This window comes from Pipra filicauda, unplaced genomic scaffold, assembly GCF_003945595.2.
Source record: "Pipra filicauda isolate LSUMZ 115617 unplaced genomic scaffold, ASM394559v2 scaffold15_size4787011_pilon, whole genome shotgun sequence".
NCBI lineage: Eukaryota > Metazoa > Chordata > Aves > Passeriformes > Pipridae > Pipra > Pipra filicauda.
In genome coordinates, this window is record NW_024104096.1 from 2879434 (window position 1) to 2903697 (window position 24264).

A 24264-nucleotide genomic window follows, 5' to 3' on the forward strand; every position below is an offset into this window, starting at 1 on the left:
AGCCAGGGAGCTGCCTGGGACCTGCTTTGCTACCTGGAGGCCCCAACTGTCCTCTGTCCCCCGTCCCCCAGCTCTGGGAAGGTGTGTGTAGAGCAGACATGCCCAGCAGCTCAGAGGCCACAGGAGCCAGGAGTGGCAGCTACTCCCTTGTGCCTCACACTCCCTACTGTTCCCACCAGGTGCTGCCTGCGCATGTTCTGGTTCTGTCCCTCCATCACCAAGGCAGATGCTCCGTGCCGGCCAACCCTCAGCCACAGCAGGCCCGGGAGCCACTGGCTGCAGATTACAGAGCTCACATCCTCTCCCTGCCCTCTTCCTCCCCTGGACAATGCTCCCGATTCAGCCGCCCACCTCGCCTCCCGCTGGGCCCTAAATACGGTGCTGACAGGCTGAGCTGCTGCACCTGAGCTAGCTGAATCAATATTGACTGGCCAGGAATAGTCCCGCAGCCCTCTGAGAATAGCCCCGCACGCCCGCCTGCTGCCCACAGCTTCCCGCGCACGGGGCTGCCCTGCTGCCGGCTGCGTATTTTTAGCTGCTGCCGCTGCTGGCAGCCCGGGACTGCAGGTGCTGGCACCCAGTGAGCCCCGAGGGAGATGAGGGGCTCACTGAGTGACACCTCAAGGCAAAGGGGGATGCCTCCAGCCTGCCACGGTCACAATGAGCAGCACAACACAGTGCCCCCACTGCTGCGGGGTGAGGCTGGCAGGTCCCAGGTGTGGGAGAGCCCACCAGCCCCCTCCCTGCCCTCTTCTTGCTGACCCCAGGAGCAGAGGCAGAGCTGGGAGCAGTACCCAGCACCCGCCTGCCCTGGACCCCTGCCACCATCTTCCGGGTGGGGAGGCCAGGGGGACTTCTGGCCTCACGCTTTAGAAATTGAGCTCCAAAACGTTGAGACACGAATGAGTCACAGGCTTCACTGCTGGCTGCAACCCTGCCCTTCCCCAGGGCTTTCCGTGGCCCCCATGCTGGGGCTGGCCAGGGACTCCTATCGCAGGAGAGGCTTCAGCACGTGCCCTGAGCCCGGACGAGGCAGAGGGCTGGGATGAGGGTCTCCTGAGAGCGGGTCCCGGCGCCGTGCACCCATGCACACCCAGAGGTGCTGGAGCTCTTGCGAAACGTGGCGATGAGCTCACGGGCTATTCCCGGCCGTGTTGATTCTGGCTCCTCCCGGCAGGATCCAGCTGCTTTGACTCCAAACAAACAGCCCGGTGGCCACCGGCACATTCCTGGCCGGTCCCTGGGCACAGCCAGGGCACAGGGTTTCCTGTTTATCCCCATCCCACGGCGGGGCACGGCGGGCGTGTGGGCAGCGGGGTGCCCCGGGGACTGGCGGCACCCCAAGCCGGAGGTTGCTCCCGGGGCAGGTCGGGAGGGGGGCATCCCCAGTCTCCACATCCCAGGGAGAAAGGCTATGCCTGAGGACCTTCACAGCCAGCCTGGCTCAGGAATGGCCCCGGTGATGCCCTGAGCCCTGGGAGAACCGTACTCCGGACTTCCAATGCCATCCCACAGCCTGCCGTGTTCTCTGTGCCCCCCGAGTCCTGGCCCCATTGCAGCACCCCGAGGCACCCCCTGCCTGCATGCCCATTTGAGTCAGTGTGTAGGTGGGAAGGGGCAAGAGGTGTCCTTTCGAGGTGTCCCTAGCGTGACAGTTTGTCACCTCCACAAGGTCCATGCTCTGCCTGGCTGGGGGACAGACCCATGGGAGAAGCATCCTCGACCGGGGGCATTGGGTTCAGACTGGGAGGAGGTCCAGGCTCACGGCAGGTAGGGGTATCCGGGAGTCCTCAGCCCCCTCAGGTTGGGGGGAGGACAGGGGTTGGGGCGGGGACAGGTTTGCCCCAGTGTGGCAGGATACGGCCGGGGGAGGGCAGGGAGTAGGGCTGGGCTCCAGGCCCGAGGCGGGAGGGCGGAGGCTCCCCCCTCCCCCGGAGCGGCCCACCCCGCTGCAACATAAAAGCGGCTGCAGGCGGTGCTCGGCGGGAGTCAAGAGCCGTGGGAGCCAGCAGCAGCGGGAGCCAGCAGTCGCGTCCACTCGCCACCGCCTGCCCCGCATCGCTGCCAGTCCTGCACCGCCATCCCTTGCCAGGGTGAGTACCGGCGGTAGCCCCGGCGGGGGGAGATCTGGGCACCTGGAGGGGGTCAGCAACCCCTCTAGTGCTCTGAATGGGAATGCAGGGGAAGAGATGGGATGATGGAGACAGAGCTGTGTGAAGGGTGGGGAGGGGAGGGACCCTGGTGTTCGGCAAAGGATCCAAGCGGGAAATAAAGGGGGGCTCTGTGAGGCTCCCACCCATGTCCCGAAGCACGGGGCAGGCAGGAAGCAACAAGAGCACAGGGCAATGTTCATGGGGCTGCCCATGGCTGTCGGTTCCTGGGAGGGCTGTGCCAGGGTTGGGTGAAGCAGTGATGGGTGCAGGGCTGGGGCTGAGCCCAGAGGTGGGGTGTGCTGCAAGTGTGGCAGGGTCTAGTGCCTGCATCCCCCATGGCACAGGGACAGGGATGTCACCACTGCGCAAGGGGACATGATATCCCTACACCATTGCCCGACTCCTGGGGCACAGGGAGCACCCCCATCCTGCCATGAGCCCCAAGGGCTCATTGTCAGGCTGTCCTCAGGCATCCCACCTGCAGAACCACGATGGTGATGCCAATTGGCACAAGTCCCATCCTTCTGGTGCTGCTGCTGTGCTGGGTGGCCCCCAGTGGGCAGGACCTGGCCCCAGTGCAGCTGCGGCTGGGGGGACCACGGGGGCCAGCGGGAGAGGGCCGGCTGGAGGTGCTGTACCAGGGACGCTGGGGCACCATCTGCGACGACGGCTTCGACTTCCACGCGGCCACCGTCGCCTGCAGACAGCTGGGTTACACCGCAGCCATCACCTGGACCCATAGTGCCACCTACGGCCAAGGGGAAGGTAAGGGGCAGGTGGGGAGTGGAAAGGTGGGGGGTCCTGGGGAGGGCAGTGGGGAGGGGGAACCTGCCCTGGGGACTGTAGGTGCAGGCAGCCGGCGGGATGCACTGGATGGTGCCCGTGGTGCTGTGTTCCCCAGGCCCCATCTGGCTGGACAACGTGCGGTGTGGGGGCAATGAAGGCTCCTTGGCAGAGTGTGTCCACAATGGCTGGGGCATCAGTGACTGCCACCATGGTGAGGATGCTGGTGTGGTGTGCTCAGGACAGCGACTGCCTGGCAACTCCCCCCAGGCCACCACCTCTGGTAACCTGAGAGAGGTGAGTGGGGGGTCATGGAATTCCCCTGTTCCCGGTAGGGTATACCAGGGGGACTGGAGCAGGTCCCTCTAACCCTTTCCCTTGTCCCCATCCTGTATGCCCTGCCCTCGATACTGGAGTCCCATGCCCAACCCTGTGCCCACTGCGGCAGGTGCCAGGGCTGAGCCTGGAGGAGGTGCGGCTCAAGCCCATCCTGGCACGAGCCAAGCTGAGCATGCCAGTAACGGAGGGTGCTGTGGAAGTGAAGCACAACGGGCGCTGGAGGCAGGTGTGTGATGCCAACTGGACCAGGAACAACAGCCGTGTGGTCTGTGGGATGCTGGGCTTCCCCCGTGAGAAGCAGATCAACACCAGCTTTTACCGGTAGGGATGTGGGAAACATGCATAGCACCTAAGCATGCGGGGCAGGTGCCTGGCTGGGCACACTGTGGGGACAAGAGACTGGAAGGGGCGTCAGGGAAGGGCTGCACATATGTGTGGGTGGGCAAGGTGCCTGGCCATGCCTAGGTCCCCTTCTTGTGGCCTTGACAAGGGGCAGAGTTGGGCTCAGCAGCATCCAGAGGACTGTGGGTATGGTCACCGGATATGACTGGCAAAGTGTGGGAGAAAGGAGAGGAAAGACAAGTGTCTCTCAATCCCTCCACCCCTGTCTCAGACTGGGACTATAAATACAACGCATAATGAGCCCCTACCAATGCCAGGAGTCACACAGTCCTGCTGGGACACATGGTACAGCCAGGCTTGGCACGGTAATCGCCAGTGTGAGAGAACCTGACATTCTGTGGGAAGACCTCATGGCTCCAGCTCCTGCTGGGGAGGGCAGGAGTGATGGGGTGGGGGGGAGGTTCAGTTGTGCAGTGTCAGCATGACACCCCCCAACCTCCTGGCTCTGTGTACCCGCAGAAAGCTCTGGAATAGGAAGCTGAAGGACTCCAACTCCAGGTAGGACTCAGCCCTGGGAAGGGCAGGCAGGGCACCTTGGGTGGGCACCCAGCATGGATATTGGGTGGGGGCGAGTCTCTGGCACCCAAGCTGACACTGGCCCTGCTCCTCTCCCTCGGCAGCCTGAAGACTCTCAGCCAGAAGAACAGCTTCTGGGTCCACAGGGTGCAGTGCAAGGGCTCGGAGCCCCACCTGGCCCGCTGCCCTATACAGGTGGCCCCACCAGCCCCCCGCCAGCACGCCTGCCCCCACAGCATGCATGCCATTGTCAGCTGTCTCCCCAGCCCAGCCTTCCAGAAGGGCACAGGCAAGGGCAAGAGCAAAAGCAAGACCTCCCCAGGAAAGGTGAGCCCTGGCAGAGCCCTGCACCTCATCCCAGCGACAGAGGGTCTCAGAGCTGAGCAGCACACCCAGCCACTCCATTTGCACTTGTGCAGGCGGGTGGCCATGTCCTGGGGGTGCTGACCAGCTGCTCCCCATGCCCAGGTGCTCCTGGTGCGGCTGCGAGCGGGTACCCATCCCGGCGAGGGCCGGGTGGAGGTGCTACGCCACGGGCAGTGGGGCACCGTGTGTGACAAGCAGTGGGACCTCACTGCAGCCAGTGTGGTGTGCCGGCAGCTGGGCTACGGGACAGCGAAGCAGGCCCTGGTGGGAGCCCAGATGGGACAAGGTGAGGCAGATGGCACAGCATGGACTTGGAGGGGTATGATGGGGAAAGCCACTGGTTTAATGTGTCCTGTTGGAGCATCCTGGGTTCTTCAGTCAGCTCCAGCCTGCCCTGGCATGGGGCTCCCTTGTCTGCTCCTGCCATGGGCTGCCCCATTCCCTTAGGGAATGCCCAGACCAGGGGAAGGAGGGGGGGGGGGTCCTGCTCCAGGATGGTCATGGAGCAGGGAGCACTGACCCTTCCTCTGCTTTAGGTCTGGGGCCCATCCATATGAGCAATGTACAATGCACTGGCCATGAGCGCACCCTGGGTGAGTGCCGCTTCCAAGATGCCGAGCGGAGCGGGTGTCAGCACAAGGCTGATGCTGCCGTTCGCTGCCACACGCCCCACATGGACTTCAAGAGCCAGGTGAGCCCCTGTCTCTTCCCCAGAGCCAAAGCTCCTTTGCACAGCCCTTGCTCACCAAGCTCTGTGCCTGGTGTGGATGCTCAGAGCAGCTCTGGGTTGACCCAGGGGATGGAGGCGACACAGAGCAGCACCTCATTGGGGTTCTGCAGGATGCGCTGGTGGGAAAAGTGGGGAGAAAAAGAGGAAGAAGTTGAGGGAGATGTGTTGGGCTGCCTATCCCATTGCAGTGCTGAGAGGGGGACTGGGGTCTGCATCACATTCCAGCTCAGCCCTTCTCTGCTGGCAGGTGCGGCTGGCTGGGGGCCGTAACCCCGAAGAAGGTGTAGTGGAGGTGCTGGTGCCGGTGCAGGGGCGGCTGCAGTGGGGTGCAGTGTGCGGTGCACAGTGGGGGCTGAACGAGGCCATGGTGGTCTGCAGGCAGCTGGGGCTGGGCTTTGCCAGCCATGCCCTCCAGGTGAGTGGGTTCCCATCCTGGGGCCGGGAGTGCCAGGGGTCCTGCAGGATGGGTAGTGTGGGCGTAGGGTGGCTGGGCCTCTGGGATGGGACAGCCGGGGCAAAAAGCCCTGGTGGCAGCGTTATGGCAGGGAGGGAGGCAGGTGGGTTCTGGCAGGGGGTGGGAGGACTGGTCCAAGCACTGTGCTCCTCCTCTGCTCAGGAGACGTGGTACTGGGCAGGCAGCCCCGATGCCACCCAGGTTGTGATGAGCGGGGTGCGCTGTGCCGGCACCGAGCTGGCCCTCCAGCAGTGCCAGCGCCATGGCCCTGTCCACTGCCCCAGCGGCGGGGGACGCTTCTCAGCAGGGGTCACCTGCACTGCCCGTGAGTAGCAGGAGCCCATGGGGTACTGCTGGGAGGCGGCACCCCTGTTCTCCTGGAGAGTAGGGGGAGCTATGCAGGGTGGGGATCACCTTCTCAATCCCTGCTGGTTCCCTTCATGCCAGATGCCCCAGACCTGGTGATGAATGCCCAGCTGGTGCAGGAGACAGCCTACCTGGAGGACCGGCCCCTGGGGCTGCTGTACTGCGCCCATGAGGAGCGCTGCCTCTCCCGCTCTGCCGACCAAATGCAGTGGCCCTATGGCTTCCGCCGCCTCCTCCGCTTCTCCTCCCAGATCCACAACCTGGGAAGAGCTGATTTCCGACCCAGGATGGGGCGGCATGCCTGGACCTGGCACCAGTGCCACCGGTGAGTAGCCCATGGGCAGAGGCTGGCAAGGAGCTGCCCCCTCCCAGGGCCAGGCAGGGCATGGTCCCAAGAGACTGTCTCACCCGAGGTAGTTAACAGTGTCCACGTCAACACTGTCATTATGGCTTTATTTGGCTTCAAGGCTGTAATTTGCTGAGTCCCTGGGTGCTGCCTGCTCCCGGCAGGGCAGCTGGGCCGCCCACATGTGCACCAGCCCTGTACTCAGTCCCTGTCCCCACAGGCACTTCCACAGCATCGAGGTCTTTACCCATTATGACCTGCTAACTCTCAACGGTTCCAAGGTGGCGGAGGGGCACAAGGCCAGCTTTTGCCTGGAGGACACCAACTGCCCCGAGGGTATGTGCTGTCTGCAGAGCTTACAGCAGCCCCTCATTCTGCTCCTTGAAGAGGGCTCTGTCTGTGCCCTCCCTCACCTCCCTACCCTCCTGCAGGGCTGCAGCGACGCTTCGCCTGTGCCAACTTTGGGGAGCAAGGGGTGAGCGTGGGGTGCTGGGACACCTACCGCCATGACATCGACTGCCAGTGGATTGACATCACCGATGTGCCACCAGGCAGCTACACCTTCCAGGTATGGGAATGGAGGGTCAGGGGGGTACCAAGCCACTGGAGCTCAGGGCTGGGGGCTGCCCTACATGGGCACCATCAGCACTCCCTCACCCTGCACATTGGGGTGCAGCTCTGCACCCCCCTGTGCATGCGCCACAGCCCTGCCTGGCCAGGGCATGGCAGAGGTGCCCCCAGCCCTGCCTCTTGCCCTCTCAGGTGGTTGTGAACCCCAAGCACGAAGTAGCTGAGTCAGACTTCTCCAACAATGTGATGCGGTGCCAGTGCAAGTATGATGGGCAGCGTGTCTGGATGCACAGCTGCCACACAAGTAAGGAGGGACAGGAGCATAGAGGGCATGAAAGACAGGGTGGGAGAAGTGTCAGGGCGGGGAGTGCCACAGGTTCCTTGTTCCTCCCCCATCACCACCCATGTCACTTTCTCCAGGTGATGCCTATGGTGCTGATGTGGTGAGCGACCTGGAGAGACGAGAACGTCTGGCCAGCAACCTCGTGTGACCCCTTGGCATCGGCATGGTCCCAGCAGTGCTGCAGGACAGTCCAACTCCCGTGCCCCGGCAGTGCCAGACTGAGCTCAGGGACTTGAAGACTTTTGTATTTATTGATGCTGCTGCAGAGGATGGAGATGAACACTGGGGCTGGTGGAGAGTGCCCAGGGGTGCCCAGTCCCGTGCCGCCAGCGGGACTTGCAAGAGCAGCCCAGGTACTCCACAGCTCCAATGCCCCCCAGGACAACTACCTCAGCCTGCCTGCCCAACCTCCCTTGCTCCAGCAGACTCAGGACAGTCACTGGCCACCCATGCACCAGTCCTGTCCTCAATAAAGGTGCTGTGAGATGGGAGCAGGGTGCTGTGCTATGGGAGAAGGTGTACTCCTTTATCAACCCCATCATTCCCTACTCTCTCCGCTGCGCTCTTTCCCATGAGGACTATGGAGCCAGTCCCCAGCTGAGAACAACTCTGGTCTATACAATGGGTCCCTAGCCAGGTAGTATCCCCCCAGGGCCACCAGCCCCTGGCTGTCTGCATGGGGCTGGCATCAAGCAGCTCTGGCTTGTCACCAGTGGTCCCCGCCAGCCAGGGCACCCTGGCCCTGAACTGGCTAACCCTGTGCATGCAAAGGACCCCAGCCAGCTCTGTGGCAGCACGGGCCAGCAGCCAGCCCACCAGCCGCAGTATCTCCAGCCACCATGGGCTTTCCCAGACTGTTCTGGCAGCTTCCCAGCCATGGGAGCAGTGGTGAGGCCACTCTGCCTCCCAAAGCCCTTGTACCTGGGCACAGCGTAGAGACAGGGCACATCGTGCCCTTGCTCTCTGTGTTTCTTTCCCCTGTGGTTTCTATCTTTTTAACAGCAGATAAAAGGGAATGTCTCCAGCCCACTCTGTACTGCCCGTTCCCCAGCGAGCCAGCTGACAGGCAGTGCCACCCCCCTCCTTGCACACCTCTGCCCATCCCTCACCTCACTGGCAGGCACCAGCCCCGGGTGGGGGGCTATCAGCACCCACCTTGGCCCAGGACATGGCAGACTGTTCCCACACGTGATGGCCTCTGCACGTGGAGGAGCTGCTGGGGACAGCGGTGATGCACTGGGGTGGCCTGAGGCCAGAGATCGTGGCAAGGCACATGCCGGCGAGAGGCTCACTGCCGGGGTCAGGGTTTGAGGGATGCCGGATGGCGGGGAGGATGTTTTCCACATGAGAGCAGCTTTGCGCCCTGAAATTTCCACTGGCCAAGCCACAAGCATCCGGGAACAGCGGCTGAGATGGCTCCCAGCTGGCAGCACTGCTGTACAGTGCAGGGGCAGGCAGCCACTGCCACGGGGTTGTGACCAGCTCCACTGCTGCCAAGCTGGGGGACAGCCAGGGGACACGGGGCAGCCACATGAGCCCTTCAGCAACCAAAAACATGCAAACCGCTGGCAGGGGTGGCAGAAAAGCATCATCCTCACCTCCTGTGAAGGGCCCCAAAGTCACGGCCCTGAGAGTGTGCAGGGCTACAGGGTAGGAGTGCTGGGGCACACAGGGCTGTTTTTCAGATGCTGAGTGACGATGCAAAGCACAGGAGCCAAAGGCAGGTCCCAGCCACTGGCCTCCACCCCGGGGCGGGGCAGGAAGCCCCCAGCCCACCACGGCTGGCAGCATGGCCACATCACAGCCCCGTGCAGGGCCAGGAACGTGGCCCTGCCCGTGTTCTGACAAGGGCCCTGCTGTTCGGGGCCACAGCTGCTCCGCGGAAGTAAACAGAGTCCCTGCCAGCACATTCCTGCCTGCCGCCCTGCCCGATCCCTCTTGCCTGCACATCCCCCCTCCCCGCTGGGGACACCTACACCTGGGAGGGGTGGACATCCCCAGGCGCCCCCAGCATGCATACCCATCCCCGGTATGAAGGAAACGGGAGCCACCACCCAACCAAGCAAATAAAATATATGGTATTTATTAGCAAAATAAAGTAGAGAAACTCTCATTTGCAAGGCCCTGCCAGGTGGCCAGGGCCGCCCCACACAGCCCCCCTGCTCTCTGATGAGTTCCCTGCACCCCCTGCTGCTCCCGCTGCAGCTGGCAGCCCTGGGGGTCCTGCCTGGGGTAGGGTGGGCAGTGATGCCTGACGGCAACAGCATCCCCACAGCAACAGTCCCGCATGCGTCCCGCTCAGCCCTTTCGGTGGAGCTGCCCAGTGCTTTTGGATGTGGTGCAGTATCTGTCCCAGCTCTGAGATGCAGAGTGCCCTGCCTGCCTACAGAGAGGGGTCCAGGCACCCCAGGGGGGTTTCCAGTGGGGTTGAAAGTGCAGCCTCCTGGCTCAGTCTCGGCCCTCCCAGGCATCCTCCCGCTGCTTGTTTTCCAGGCGCTTCCTCTCTGCAGAGACAAAAAGGTCAACACCATGTCCCCATCAGCCCACAGCCACACACTTCCTCGTGGAGGTGGTTGGAGTCCACCCTGGGTGGACTCCTTCCCATCCAGCACCCTGTGAGAAGGGGTATTCACAAGGAGGGTCTCCCCATACTGTAGTCCCTCCAGGCATCCAAAACTCACCTTGAGCTTCTTGCAGCTTCCTCCGCTCTGCATCTCGCTGGGCTGGAGTCTGGTTGCTGCGTACCCCCAAGGCACCGATCACCAGCCGCCTGGCCAGGACAGCTGATGTTTCAGGGCGCTCCTTGGCTGGCTGCAGGTACTCTGTGAAAGTGAAGATGGGGGACATCAGTGGGGAATCCTGGGAGGGACAGAACAGCTGGCATGGTCACAGAGCCGTGCTGGCTGCCCTGTCCCTCCCCAGTTGTCAGGATGATGTTGCAGCACAAGCACGATGACACAAGCCAGCACAGGGCAGCATCACTCACCAGCATATGCCCTGGCTTTGGCTTTAGAGGCACGGGTGCCCTGGGAGAGCGGACGCGTCTTCACCATCAGGTGCTTGGTGCTGAGGGCATCACGTGCTGCAGGGAGAGAGCAGCAAGTTCAGGTGCAGGGTCAGTCCTATGCCCAGGATCCAGCCACAGGAGAAGGATGCCTCCCCTCTGCCCATACCCAGCCAAACCAGGAGCAGTACCTGTTATGGGGCTGGAGAAGACGCCCAGGGCATGTGTATCATCCACCCATTTAATATCAAAGCCTTTTTTCCTACCAAAGAGAGGGAAGGTTAGCAAGGCATTGGCACCTGGTGAGTGGGGGTCTGGAGCACAGCCCAGGCAGGGAACCCCAGCACCGGAGACACAGCATTGCTGGCAGACTCACTGATAGCTGCAGAAGACACGCATTAGGTCCTCAGTGCAGAAATCCGAGGGGAAATCGTAGATCTCGATGACGTGGGGCAGCTCATCATCACTGATGTCCGGAGCAGAGGGTTCAGCCCTGTAGTAGTCGAAGCGGGGTGACTGCAGGCTCTCCTGGTGCTTCTCACCCCCTGAGAGCTGCAGTGGTAGGAAAGACACAGCACTGAGCAACCCATGCCTGCCTACCCCACAGCAGTTCCCAATCCATGGCAAGCACTCCCCAGAAAGTGGCCCAGCCCCCTGCACCCCATCCCAGCGCTGCAGATGGATTCATGGCACTGAGAATTAGGAGTTATTGACTGGCATTCTCACGCCATGCACTTGCTTTTCCCATTACCAGCATCCCTTCACTTGCCACGCTCTGCGGCCCTGCCGGGGGCACAGTAGGAACGGCAGGAGTGAAACAGTGCATGCACTTCCAAGCACACCCCTCCTTCCACAGTGATGTGATGACCTGAAATACTTTTAGGGAAGAACAAGGAGCAGGACACCAATGCCAGGAGGAAAGACTGATGTCTTCCTGACACATGGAAGTACCAGGTTTAGCATGCCCTGGCTGCATGGAGCAGCCCATCAGCACCCCAGATGCCAAGATGAAAAAGTCAGCACTCCCCTAAAGAGCAAGTTCTGGTGGTTAATCACCTGTGCAGCTAAAAATTTACGCTTATTTCTCATTTGAATTTGTCTGACTTCACTTTCCACCAGGCAGTGTTCTGCCTCTCTACTGGATTAAAGAACCCTCAGTCTCTGGTCCCCTCCCTATGACAGCATTTGCTAATGTTATCAAGTCCCTTCTCAATCTTCTTCTTGATAAGCTAAATGGGTTGTGTGCCTGTAGCATCTCACAATGGGGCACTTTCTCCAGCCCTAAAAGATGATGGCTGTAGCACTTTTCTACCTTGTCCATTTTTCATCCTTCATTTTAAAACAGGAGCAGCAGCTTCCCACTGCCATAATACAGGGATGGATCCAGCCTCTATTTCCCTCTGTCCCACAGCACCGGTGCCGGTAGGCCACCCCGCACCATCTCCTGCCCAGTGGGCCATCCTGCATCGCTTGCTGCACCCCTGCTCTCCAAACCATGCTGTGCCAGCTGTCAAGGGGATTCACTGCCCTGCTTCAGCGGAGACACCAGGACAGGTGCTGACAGCTCCCCTGTCCCCCTGGAGCGTGGGGCTGGCATGGTGCCAGGAAACAGGTACATAACTCAGCCAGGTTCCCAGCCTGATCCCCTAAGCGATCATAGTGGAGTACACCACGGCTGCAAGGTTAGAGTCCATAAATCCCAGCCAGCTCAGTCGATAAAAAGTGCTCATTCTGACAATTTTATGGGGAAGATGGATTCACAGCAGGTGAAGGAGTGCTGCCAGGACGGTTGGATGCTGGTGGAGGGTAGAGCTGAGTTATGGAGCTCACGGGACAGGCCAGCACTGCTGGAAGAGCCACCTGCCCCACCATCACCCCCGTGTGGAGCAGCACACTCGCCAGGCGCCCTGTGCCTGCTCGGGGTAGGCGAGGGAGCCATTCCCTGGCAGGATGAAGCCCTGCAGTGCCGCTTGAGGGAGCAGAGCACTCGGGTAGTGCCAGGCACTGGGAAGATGATTAGAGAGCAAGAGCACAAAGTGTCAGAGCAGTCCTTGACCTTCACAAATCACCAAGTGTGGCCGGGCAGCAAGGACAGGAGCCATCAGGCAGCAGGGCTCAGCCACGTGGCAGGCAAGGTTCAACAGGTCCCCTGGTGCTGCCAGCCCCAGCATGCAGCACGCCTGCAGCTCCCCAGCCATGGGGCAGGGCAGTGAGTGGGAACCAGGGTACAGCCCCTGGTCCTGACAGGCATCCTGGAAAGGTTCACTGACGGATGGGCAGACAGATGACAGGGAAAATGAAGACTGTCCATCACATCTCGCTGCTCTCTAAAGATGCACTCTTGCCAGAGCATGTTAGAGGGGTTGGTGGCTGCTCCCTTACACCACAGTCCCTGGCACACATGCACCACAGCCCCCACCATGCCACACTGGCTGATGGAGAGTCCACTGAGCCTGCAAAGAAATGGTCGTGGTACTTAATTACTCTCTGTGTTCAAACTGATTTCTGCTCTGAATTTGCCTGGTTTCAGCTTCCAGCCAATGGCACTCACTGTGGTATTTTTTTCCTGCTAGATTAAAGAGCTGCCCGCTATCAGAAATCTCTCCTCCACACAGAACGTCATAAATCTTGCTCTCTGCTGGCTATCTGCATCGCATAAGGATTTGGTTACAAGGAAGACACTACTAATTTTCTCGTCCTTTTTGTTAATTAACAACAGGTCCATCTCCTTGAGAGTCTGCGCCCTCCTGGAGCAGTCACATCCCCCTGCCAAGAGTTCAGAGGGCTCAGGAAGCACCAAACTCCACATTGGAATCGGCAGGGGACAAAGATGGCAACTTTTAATTGATAAATCCCTATTTCAGGTTCTTTTTCACCCATTTTGGGAAGCTCCCTGGAAAGCTCAAACTTGGCTCAGAGCTTGTGCATGGGGGAGCTAATACGGATACTCCTTGAAGTACTGCGCAACACAATCTTGTCCACAGCATCCTTCAGCTGCACCATAACACAGACCGTCCATGACCTTCCTACTCCCAGGACAAAGCCATGTCTATGGCACCAGCCCACACAAAGCCAGCACCACGTGCTTCCATCAGAGCAGCAATGCATCAGAGCATCCCACCTGGAGGGTGGGGGACCACAGCTGAGGGGAGCACAGCCAGGCAAGGATGGGAGTACCCAATGCCCTTCCACGTTCCCCCAAGGTAAGCCCTGTGTGGCCCACACACCATCTCAGCACTACGCCAGGCTCAGAGAGGGCACACCAGCCCAAGTAAGGCCTTCAGGACAAGATGGGTATCAGTGTCCCCTAGTAAGGATGCTCTTGAGTCAATCACATCCCTTCACAGATGCTGTTATGGAGGCAGAACCCACCACTTCATACCCTGCTTCCAGCCCAGGGTAGACAGACGCTGGCTGTAACAATATTAGCACTGTTTGTTACTTCAGGTACATTAATGTCATTCAGAAAATTACCAGTTTGACACTATTGATTTAAAATGCAATAAGGGATATCCAGCCTCATTGCAGAAGCTGAGCTTTCTTCATGAATGGCAGGAAAATGGTGTGGGTGCTGGTGCTAAGCAGCCAACTGTAGTAAATTCAGCTGCATGCGTGCAGGAGGGAATGGTAATGAGCCACAGATGATTAAGAAGCCATAGTTTCAAGGAAACATCCCATTGCTGTTTCAGTGGGAGCTCATTTCTTTATCACCAACCCTAGTTTCATCAGGGTGCAGTTGCAGTTTACGGCACTCAAGCAGGTTTTACTGCACTTTAAGTACTATAGAGAGACAATCTCCTCAGCCTTCACCAGCACTGCAGGATGGGATGAGAACCAGCCAGGGGGCAAGGTGGAGGTCCCAGGTGTTTTGGCAGCAGCTCAGGCAGCTCATGCCCTCGGGAATGGCTGGCAGTGACAGCAGGCAGCACAGCCAGGCTGACTGCATGCCCTGGATACAGCCCGCCCACCCCTGCACTCACCCCAGAGAACACAGGAACAGACAACCCCCAGATCTCAGTGGGCAGCAGTCACCATCCCTGCAAATCCCCACAAACATTGGCTTGCAGGAAGTACCTCCTCCAGTAGGCGTGGGTCCAGGCAGTCCCCATCATCGTTGAACAGCACATCCCAGCTCTCCTCAGCACCCGGGCTAGCCTGGCTCAGGGTTCCAGCACTGGCACTGGTCTGTCCTTCCTTTGGGGAGCTGCTGTGGAGACCTCTCTCTTCCTTCTCCTGGGTGCACTGGTGCTTCTGCAGTGAGCCGACATCCTCATGCGTCCCTGCCAGCTCCTTGGCCCAGGACGCCGGCAAGAGCTCCTCCACGCCACGGCATAGCAGCTCCAGGGGTGGTGGGGGCTCACAGTTCTCCAGGGGTGCTCCCTTCCCTGGGCTGCTCTCAGCCCCAGCGCTGCTGTCTGTGCAGGCACAAGTGCTGCCCAATTCCTCGGCAGCAGCCACCAGATCACGCTCCCCACTGGGTCTCCCGGTACCAGTAGTGCTCTCCTCTGTGACAGGCAGGAGCTGGGACGGGCTGCCCATGCCCTGCCCTGGGGTGCTCTCCCCTGGGAGTACTGGCACATCACCTGTGCTACCCCTCAGGAACACAGGTTCACAGCTGGCTCCTGGTGCACACAAGATGCTCTCTCCGGCAAGCTCAACCATGCCTCCCCATCTTGCCCCCTCCTCTAACACCCCAGTGGCACAGCCCTCGCTCTGCCCTGCCAGAAGAGAACCCTCCTTCTCCCTCTCCTCCTTCTGGGCTTTCAGAGCCACTGCCTCCCTTGCCAGCCTGGGCACACTGCCCTGTTTGCCCACTCCTGCTGACTGAAAAACAGCCTTTTTCAGGCTCTGGGAGAGGTCCCCAGCTGGATCTGGGGTGCTGTCCCCCAGGTGCTCCAACATGCCACTCAGTCCTGTCTGACAAACCAGTGTTGGGCTAGTAGTGGGTGTTGGGCTAGTGAGGTCATCCCCAGGCTTGGGGGTAGCCTTCATGGCCCCAGCCTGGGCAGTTGGTGGGGATGGAGGGTCAGGCTCAGTCCTTGTCATCTGGTGGCCACGGCTGAGCTCTCTGAATCCTTCATCATGGGATGCTTTGTCCTGACCGTCCCAGGGCTGGGCAACAGTTGGATCTGGGCATGGCTCACACGTATGGGGTGATGCCTCCAGGCTCTCCAGTGCAATGGGGCAGTTGCCTCCCTCCCTCTGGCACTGCCTGTCAGAGGTTGCCTGCAGCTCCTTCAGGGCAGCATCCACCTTGCTCTCCCTCCTTACCACTCTGCCTGACTGTGTTGTGGAACGGGGGCTTCGCCTCTGCCCCTTGCCACTGCCCTGGCAAGAGTCCTGTGCCAGGCGGTGGTTCGCAGGCTCCTGGTGGTGCCAGACCAGTGCACTGCCCGCTGCTTGTGCCTCTCTCTCCCGCCGCGCTTTGGGCACATAGAGGGCCATGTCAGGCTTCCTGCGGCGCGGCCGGCTGCCCTCCGCCTCCTGCTGCATGGTGCCACCACTGCCTGCCAAGGAGAGACAGCGTCACTGCCCTGCCCATGTCCCAGCAGCCCCACAGCAGAGTACACAGTGAGCAGCCCCTGCCTGGGTCAGAGTTGGGGTCCCAGCCCAGCACCCACCCTTTGCTCCCCCAGCAGCTGCACACAGTGATGGATTGTGAAGCCCTAACGCTGCCCCACGGTAGCTTATCTGCAAAGGGGGTTTGGCACCCGGAGCACGCCACAGCCCTATACACCCCCTACAGCCTTGGTGGGGTGTGTCAGGCTTGGGGGAAGTAGGGAAACCCTGTCAGCATCACTGGGGCACCTGCCCTCCTCTGGCAGCTGCTACCTGGGACGCTCCAGCCCAAAGAGCCCACATCTGCACCCAAAGCAGAACAAAGAGATCATGCACTACTCATGCATCAAAAACCACAGAGAAGCCAGCGGCAGCCACAGAATACCAGAAACCAAACCCCAGCCCAGGGATACTCTGGTGTGGGACCACGGCTGCCACCCTGGCACACTGCAGCCCTGCTCACCTGCTGCCCCATCCAGACAGAGATTTATTTTTCATCATCTTTGGCAGAAGCAGGCACACCACAAGCGGCCAGGCCTCCCTGCCCCTATAAATATGCATCAGACAGGGTTTATGGAGACGGATGGTGCTGGGGGCTGCACTGTGGTTGAGGGGAAGGCAGAGTGGGGCTGGGCCGGGGCCCCATGATTAATCACTGCCCACTCCGTTTAGGGGGATTCATCACGGGCCACTGTCAGGTAAATCACTGGAAAAACACCTCTTCAGTAATTAATGTGAAGTGACGGATGGACAGCCCCTGGGCCCATTAATCTGGACCATCAGCGCCGACCGAGATTATGAATGTCAGGATGCATAAACTGCCGGCAGATCAATAGGGCCAGGAACCCATCCAAGGCTCTCATTTCCGAGGCACCTCCGGTGCATTAGCCTCCCCTCCACGGAGCCCCTGACCAAGGCGCGAATGCTCTTCGTGGCCCCTCACCAAGAGCCAGCAGCGGTGCCAGGAAGGAGACGGGAGGCCAACCACTGGCTGGAAAGTGGCTGAGGCTGCCCATGCCACACGGCATCATCCCCTCTTCCTGATGGACAGACAGACGGCTGCCTTGGCATGACGGATGAGCCTCTCATGGCTCTCTGGAAACCGCTGGAAAAGCCCGAGCAGGGCAGTACCCCCCGGCATGACCGCGGCATCTGTGCCTGCACCTCGTGCCGCGGAGGTGGGCCGGAACACGAGGTGCAGGCACGGGCGCCGCGGTGATGCTGGGCACCATCCCAGGGCTGCCCCAATCATTTTTCTGTCTCCGCAGCTCTTGTCATTTTTTTCCCCCTCTTTGATACACTAATTTTGCTGGCAGAACGATCCCCTTTATCTTTATCGACCGCAAGGAACATATCCTACAAACCTTCCAAGGGCTGGATTAGTAATTTTTCAACACCAAGGCATTATACATTTTCTCACCGAATGGCAGTCTGGATGCCAGAGGGGAGGGGGCACTGGAAGCCCCCCCAGCATCGCCATTTCCAACCACAGAGAGCTTCCAACTACACTGAAGCATGTTCTGCTAAAGGATGTTTCCCAGGCACATCATCAAATGCTTTGGGGGCACCAGTGATCTCTTCAGGCTCTGCTTCCCAAGAATTTCCAGCACTGGAAACAACCAGGAGCAGCACTACTCCACACACATCCCATGTCACCTCCAAGAAGAGCCTTTGCACACAGGATTTATGGGCTCCTCGAAAGCTTGCCATTCACCTTGCCTCACCCTCCAAAGCAGATGGTGCAGCATTAGCCAGACGGCTGGTGCTGGGAGCATCCTCTCCCCGCACATCCTCTCCCCGCACATCTCTGCCTGCCGCACACTGCTGGGGAAGAGCCACTTCCCACAGCCTGGGAAGACACACGTCAAGGTGGTAGATGACCCACACCAGCAGGGATGCTGCAGCACTTTGTTTTTTCCCCACAGGGCAGCACAGCTCCTGCCCCCAGCCTATTACACACTTCATCGATGCCACAGCCACGGGTCGGCACCGACATATTTCATGCTCTGGGAGGCAGAGCAATGGCCCTGGCTTTGGGTCTCATTCACACTACACTGGGCAGGGCAATCCTCCCACTTCCAAAGTCTGGGACCAAGCTTGCCCTGCAAACTCAGGCAACAATGGGCAGCACGTCCCCAAAAAGGCCTGGGCTGCCCCAGGTGCTGTCCTGCTTTACGAAGTCAACTAGCAAAACAGATCCGCATTGTGGCAGCAAGCAGGGAAAGGCCATGGTACCATGGTAAAAGTGGTGATGGGAGTGCTGCCCAGCTGCCTGGCACATAAAGCCCACCAGCCCAGCACAACATAGCCTGGCATGGCCAGGAGGATGCTGGAGCATCAGCGAGGCAGCAGCCAGAGCTCCCTGCAGGTACAGGCTTCCCTCACACTGTTCCCAGGAACACACTGCTCACGCTGCTCGTGGGGAGCTTGTGCTCCTGGCACTGTTTGTGAGGTCTCAGCGAGCTGCCTGGTCGATGTGCCAGCCTGAGTTTCTCCTCTAGCAACCATCTGCAGCACATACGGGCAGCGTTTTCTCCCTGATTTCTCTATCCGTCCAGGGAAGGGCCCCACAAACAAGAGCAAGACAGGGTTGGCTACGTCACAGACCCTGCTTCCCAATGCAGAGCGCACTGCTGAATTCCTCCATCATCTGCATCCCTGCCTGGCACGTGAAGACACCTACATTGCAGCTCCGACAGCAAAGCCAGGGGTCCTGCCACCTTCTCCTGCTGTAGGCAGGGATGCTGGCCACAGTCCTGCTCAGGCAACCTGGGAACAGGCACAGATGCTGGGCTGTGGTGCTCACGTGGAGCATGCCAGTTCCCGGAGAAGTTTCGGTGCCACGCAGCACCCTCTCAGCAGGCTGCCGCATTTCCTGGCAGGGAGCTGTATTTTTAGCCTTCGAGGTTTCTAATTCCACTCAATCCATATTCCCATCGATAGAGTAGATAACCTTAAAGCCTGATAGTGAACAGGGATGGCAATACTGGGAGATCAGGAGCCTTGGGAGACCTCATGCAGCCTTGGCATGCAGCTCGTGCACCACAATGTCACTCTTTACAGCCTGCAGCAGATTGGGCTCTTTGAAGGGGAAAAAAATAACTATAATAACAAGATTAATAAAAAGGTAGGTACAAGGAGAGTCTAAACAGCTCCGCTGGGGAACCTGCCGCTTGCAGAGCTCATCCCATGCCAGGCACGTGCCATGGCACACTCATCTACTGCACCAACACCAGCATATGGTAGCCCAGGTAAGGATTGTCAGAGATTCTGGCTACCCTGCACCTCTCCTGCTCTCAGCAGAGCTCCAGCCCAGGTCACCCAGCTCAACAGCAGGTGATGGGGCCATGGAAGGAAATGAATACAGAGCAAAGGCAAGAACACAGAGCCGCTGTTATGAGGCAAAGCAAAGCGCTTCAAGAGTTGCATCCCATCCAACGTCTGCCCACAGCCCTGTAGGATTTAAGACGTCCCTGTCCCCTGTTGCCAGGAGAAAGATGCTCTCCAGCAGCCACACCAAACATTGAGGAGGTGGCAAAAGTGTCAAAGGTGCTGAGAAAGAGAGATTTAAATCATGCCTTTCATTTGCAATACTCTTAGGAGATACCTGGAACAGATGCTCTTAGGAGATACCTGGAACAAGAAAAGGGGAACATTCCAGACAGGAAGATGATTTGTAAGTCAATAGTGTCCCCTCACAGCTGCAGTGGGAAAAAGGGACAACAAACCAGCAAAAGGAGTTAACAGCCAGAGCACTAAGGGGAATACAAAGGACTTTACAAATATACCCAGGCAGAATCAGCACAAAAGTGAAAAGGTCTATTAATAAACAAGTAGGGAGAGAAAATTAATGATGGCTCAAAAATAAAGATGACTCAAAAGGGAAAAATCACTGGTTTTAACCAGAAAAATGCAAATGAGGCAGAGGCCTCGCAAAAACAGCTGCAGGGAAAGCAAAAACAGCATCTCCACATAGACACAGTCACCTGGCCGGCACGACTGGTGCAGAGATGAACCTATTAACCTGCTGATACACAGTGCCGAGAAGAAACCAGGGCCCTGGTGATGGGTAGAGCAAATCAGGCACTAATTTTCTGTGCAAGAAAGGACAACAAAACCAGAACCAAGGCACAGGATAAATCCTGTTCCTATGCCTAGTGGAGAACAAAACCGGCAGGTGAAGGAGCCTGCATACCCACCACAATGGGCTTCTGGATGATATATGCTGGCTTGTCCAGAGGAGCTATTTCAGAAGAATTGCTGGGCAAGAGACAACTTAGCTGAAGTTCAGGGTATCGTTTTATACCATCTCCCAAACTTTAACTTGAATAATGAACTGTAATTAAATGTGCAGATGAAACTGAGCAGAGAGTTGTTGCAAACACCTTCCAGAGCAGACACATCATTCAAAGGATCCAAGAAATGTAACCAGGAAACAAAGCGAGACTCAGCCTGAGAAAATGAAAGTAAAATAACCCAAAGCAACTACTCAGGGGGTAAGAGCAGCCTGGAAAGCAAGGCCCAGAACCACACAGTGCACTCAGACCAGAAAGCAAGACCACCCCAAAATGCGCAAGGGGCAGAATCTGATCACCAGCATCATGCCATGGGCCACCCCAGGGCTGTGACAGCCCCATAGCAGGCAGCACGCAGAGCCTCACAGGTGGTATGAGGCATGAAGGATGGAGGGACAGGGACAGGCAAGCAGCCATGAAAAACAGTGTCCAGCACCTGTGAGCACCAGACGTGTTTTATAAGGCATGGGAGCCTGGCACACTAAGCACCCAGGGATACGTGCAACAGCCCTGCACTCAAGGGCTGAACACTGCCGGCATCGCCCTGGGACTCTGCACACTGGGGAGAGTTACGGGGTCTGACAAGTGCCATGTTATCTGGGTACGTCAGGGGCCGCCAGCCAGTGGAGTGGGAGAGGTGCAACTTCAGGTGGGGGATCAGGGCTGGGGCAGGGCGTGGGGGACACGGCTAGGAGAGGAGATGGGGTACAAGGCTAGGAGAGGGTGTGGGGTTCAGGCCTGGGTGAAGAGATGGGAGACAGCGCCGGAAGAAGGGACGGGGGACAGGGCCAGGAGAAGGGATTGGGGACAGGGCCGGGAGAAGGGATTGGGGTGGGGACAGTGCCGGGAGAAGGGATAGGGGACAGGGTCGGGAGAAGGGATGGGGGACAGGGTCGGGAGAAGGGATGGGGGACAGGGTCGGGAGAAGGGATGGGGGACAGGGCCGGGAGAAGGGAAGGGGGACAGGGCTGGGACAGGGGATAAGGATCACGGCTGGGACACCAGGGCGGAAAAGAGCAGGGCAGAAGTACAGGACATGGCAGGGTGCCCACCCCGGGCTGCAGTGCCCCCGTCCCGAGGGCCCCGCCGGGCCGGGCCGTGCCGCCCGCCAGGCCGCCGCCGTTACCAGTGGCCGCGCCGGGTCCCCGCCGCTCAGCTCCGCTCCGCTCCGCGCCGCCGCTTCCGCCGCGCCGGGCCCGCCCCGCCGTGGGGAGCGCCGGGACCTGTAGTGCGGCACCGGCTCCGCCCCGCCCCGCACCCCAGGCCGTCGCTCCTCCCCTGCACCCGTGAGCACGAGGGCCGCCGCCGCCCCGCACGGTCCTCTGCGAGTCCCCGCGGGCAGCCCCGGTGCCGCGGCGGCCCGTCCTCCCCCGGCACCGCCCGGCAGCCGGAGGGAGGGGGCTCGTGGCTGGAAGGGTGGTGGACACAGGGCTGCAGGAGGGAGAGCGGCCCCCGCACACGGGTGGGTCCCACGGAGGCTGCCGTGGGTCTCCCGTTACCGTTTAATGTCGCACGCTGGGCGGGAGCGGCGGTGCTCCCTGTGGCGGGGGCTGGCAGGTCGGCAGACGTGGGGACACCGGGCTACGGAAGCTTTGGGCAAGCTGGTGCAGCCGCCCTGGTTTGTTTGGCTGATGGACGGGGTGTCTTTGCCCGCTCCCTACTCCAGGACCTGCTTCCTGGGGAGCCGAAGCTCTCCGATGCAATTCCCAACCAACTGTTTCCCAGCCAGCCTCATGGTGTGGATACCAGAGAGGAGATGCCTCGGCAAGGAGGAATGTTCCATGGCGCGCACACCACTGGGACCAGGGCAACCGGCAGCCAGCGCAGCTTCTGCAGCTCCCCAGGGGCTGTGCAGCTGGCAAGGGACAGGAGACTGGTCATGGGCCACCCTGACAAGGTGCCACTGAGGCACTGAATAGGGCATCCATGCATGAGGCTACGCCGAGCATCTTATCCCTCCTCAGGTGCGGCTACAAGGCTAGGACTGCTGATGCTTGAGGTCTGGGATGCCCTGAAGTACTGGGATGTTCCTGACTGCCCAGTGTGGGTCCCAGTACAGCCACAGGGGCTCAGACTCAGGTAGGTACAGTCATCCCACCTCAGACATGTGCCCTTGTGCGGGACAAGGAAGGATCATGCCAGGCATCCCCTGGGGAGCAGCCCCTCTCCCAGCCTGCTGTGGCATACAGGGGACCGTGTTCCCTCTCACAGATAATCGATGGCAGCAGATCCTGATCGCTTTCGTTATTATTATTTTCTTATGCATGTGCGCACAGGAGATTTATCGCCAGCTATGGAGGCAAAATCAATTATTCATGTTATAAATTAGAAAATGATTTATGTTTGAGGGAGGCCAAGCAGCGTGGAGCCCCTGGCCGCATGGGAGCTGGGTTTGTCTGGAATGGCACGAGGCACCCCCTGCCAGCACTTCCCTAGTTTCTCCATCCCTCCCGTGCCGTGGGTCTCCCACCCAGGGATGCCCCTATCCCATCACAGGCCCAGAGTGACCTAAGGATAGTGCCTGGCAGGGAGCACCCAACCTCTCCCACTTTGTCAGCCCCAGTATGTGGGGACAGAGCTCGAAGAAGGCTGGGGACTGTGGTGGCCTGGTCACCCTGGCTGGTGCAGCAGGATGATGCTCCACAGCAGTTTCCATGGCAGCAGGAACGCAGTCCAAGCACTGCGAGGTGTGGGATGCAAAAGGACCCCCTTGGTTTCCTCCGCTATAGACGTCTTCTCATATCTCCTCCAGCCTCAGCGACTGGGTCTGTGCTCCTGTTTCCCTCGAGGGACACGGTGGTACCCTCCAGACTGCCACCCATGGGGACAGGGACCCATTGCACCGCTAACACCGCCTTGCTCCCTGGGAAAGGGCAGATGGGTGAGGGCAAGGCAGGGATGTAAAGGCACCCCACCTGAACCAGTCCCTGAGGCCAGCAACCCCAGAGACTGTAGGGCTTTGCTTGACCATGGCCCAACTTCTCCTGGGCTAGAGTGGTCTCAGGTGTCCTGGGAGTCTTCCCAGGCATGGAGATCCCATGTTCTAAGGGCTGACTGATGATCTGCACAAAGCAGGGTGGCACTGGGCTCCCACTGCTCCCAGTGCTGGGACAGGCAGTTAATTGTTGCTGTCTGGTCTGCCCCCAGCCCAGCCATGCCTTAGGCACCCTGCCCAGCATCCCATGGCTCTGCATCGATGGCCTCAGCACCTCTGTCCAAAAACCCACTGCCCATGTATCTACCCAGTGGGAGCATATGTCGGGAGCCAGCCAGCCGCTCTCTGCTGATAGCTGGGGTTATTCTTCCTTCTGAAGAGCCTTGATCCAAAGCTGCCATGTCTGTGGTTCCCAGGGGACAGCAGAGCAAGCCAGGAGTTGCTGCCTGGCTTTCCTTGTCTGTTCATCTGCAACTGCATCAGCTGGGGCCATGGGGAGACACAGGCTGAAAGGAGCAGCGCAGGAGAGAAAGGAGCTGTTAGTGGCCCCAGGTCTGGGACTGATCTCAAATGAGCTGTGCATCCAGCTCGTGCTCATGCAGCATCCCTGTGCTGGCCTGAGTCCTGGCCCTTAGGAGGGGAAAGAAAGACAGTATGGGGCGACCTCAGCCCTTCCTGAGCAGGCTTTTCCCTCTGAGCCTTGGAGCCTCCTCTCAGCCACCAGAGAGCCGGTCAGCCCCTGTGACTCCCATTGTTCTCAGGGAACTGAGAACTTGCTGGCTCAACACGCACATGGAGGTGCCAGAGAGGTCAGGGGTTTTGGCTGCCCCTACCCAGCTCCTTGCCAGGATTTCAGCAGGAGGAACAGAGACAGCCAAGCATGGTCCGGGGACAGGGAACTACCTTGTCCTGGGGTACTGAGGCTGTTGCACCCACGTTAGACCCCAGCCAGCCCTGGGGACCCTCTTGGACCACACGTAGGTGTAGAGGAGTCCCTGGTTGCTCCGCTCTGGCCCCAAAGGACCCAGACAACCTGGGAAGCCACTGGGACCCTGGACACCACCAAGTTGCAAGTAGCCGGGAAATGAATGAACCGCATTCTG

The 24264-nt window shown here is 59.6% G+C and overlaps 2 protein-coding genes across 7 annotated transcripts; one reads left to right on the forward strand and one right to left on the reverse strand.

Annotated features, from left to right (window-relative positions):
• Positions 1-2020: 2020 nt before the first annotated feature.
• Positions 2021-7880, forward strand: LOXL4 (lysyl oxidase like 4). Of its 2 annotated transcripts, XM_027710836.2 has the most exons (15): positions 2021-2093; positions 2623-2918; positions 3055-3233; positions 3385-3596; positions 4137-4175; positions 4298-4520; positions 4662-4845; positions 5096-5250; positions 5537-5704; positions 5906-6068; positions 6191-6434; positions 6676-6791; positions 6887-7023; positions 7218-7329; positions 7446-7880. In XM_027710836.2, exons 2-15 carry the CDS (start codon positions 2645-2647, stop codon positions 7514-7516), a joined length of 2277 nt encoding a protein of 758 aa, XP_027566637.2. In that variant the 5' UTR covers positions 2021-2093; positions 2623-2644; the 3' UTR covers positions 7517-7880. The 2 variants fall into 2 exon arrangements, with proteins under 2 accessions (XP_027566637.2, XP_039235108.1); XM_039379174.1 differs by lacking the exons at positions 2021-2093; positions 2623-2918; positions 3055-3233; ... (4 more) ...; positions 5096-5250; positions 5906-6068 and having other exon boundaries at positions 5670-5704.
• Positions 7881-9431: 1551 nt separating this feature from the next.
• On the reverse strand, positions 9432-21384 carry R3HCC1L (R3H domain and coiled-coil containing 1 like). 5 transcript variants are annotated; one of them, XM_027711000.2, is made up of 7 exons: positions 21353-21384; positions 14447-15879; positions 10749-10924; positions 10564-10634; positions 10355-10450; positions 10050-10190; positions 9432-9872 (listed from the first exon to the last, which is right to left on the reverse strand). In XM_027711000.2, exons 2-7 carry the CDS (start codon positions 15863-15865, stop codon positions 9817-9819), a joined length of 1959 nt encoding a protein of 652 aa, XP_027566801.2. In that variant the 5' UTR covers positions 15866-15879; positions 21353-21384; the 3' UTR covers positions 9432-9816. The 5 variants fall into 5 exon arrangements, with proteins under 5 accessions (XP_027566801.2, XP_027566803.2, XP_027566802.2 ...); XM_027711002.2 differs by having other exon boundaries at positions 14447-15875; positions 21353-21373; XM_027711001.2 differs by having other exon boundaries at positions 21279-21356.
• Between the last annotated feature and the right edge of the window lie 2880 nt (positions 21385-24264).

Bases quoted from the DNA above. Each gene is read 5' to 3' on its own strand.
- LOXL4 (XM_027710836.2), top strand. From the start codon at position 2,645: ATGGTGATGCCAATTGGCACAAGTCCCATCCTTCTGGTGCTGCTGCTG. The intron at 3,234-3,384 runs GTGAGTGGGGGG...CCACTGCGGCAG, and splicing joins CCTCTGGTAACCTGAGAGAG to GTGCCAGGGCTGAGCCTGGA. The intron at 4,176-4,297 runs GTAGGACTCAGC...CTCCCTCGGCAG, and splicing joins CTGAAGGACTCCAACTCCAG to CCTGAAGACTCTCAGCCAGA.
- R3HCC1L (XM_039379223.1), bottom strand. The intron at 10,925-14,446 runs GTACTTCCTGCA...CTACCACTGCAG, and splicing joins ACCCACGCCTACTGGAGGAG to CTCTCAGGGGGTGAGAAGCA. The intron at 9,873-10,049 runs GTGAGTTTTGGA...TTGTCTCTGCAG, and splicing joins GAAGCTGCAAGAAGCTCAAG to AGAGGAAGCGCCTGGAAAAC.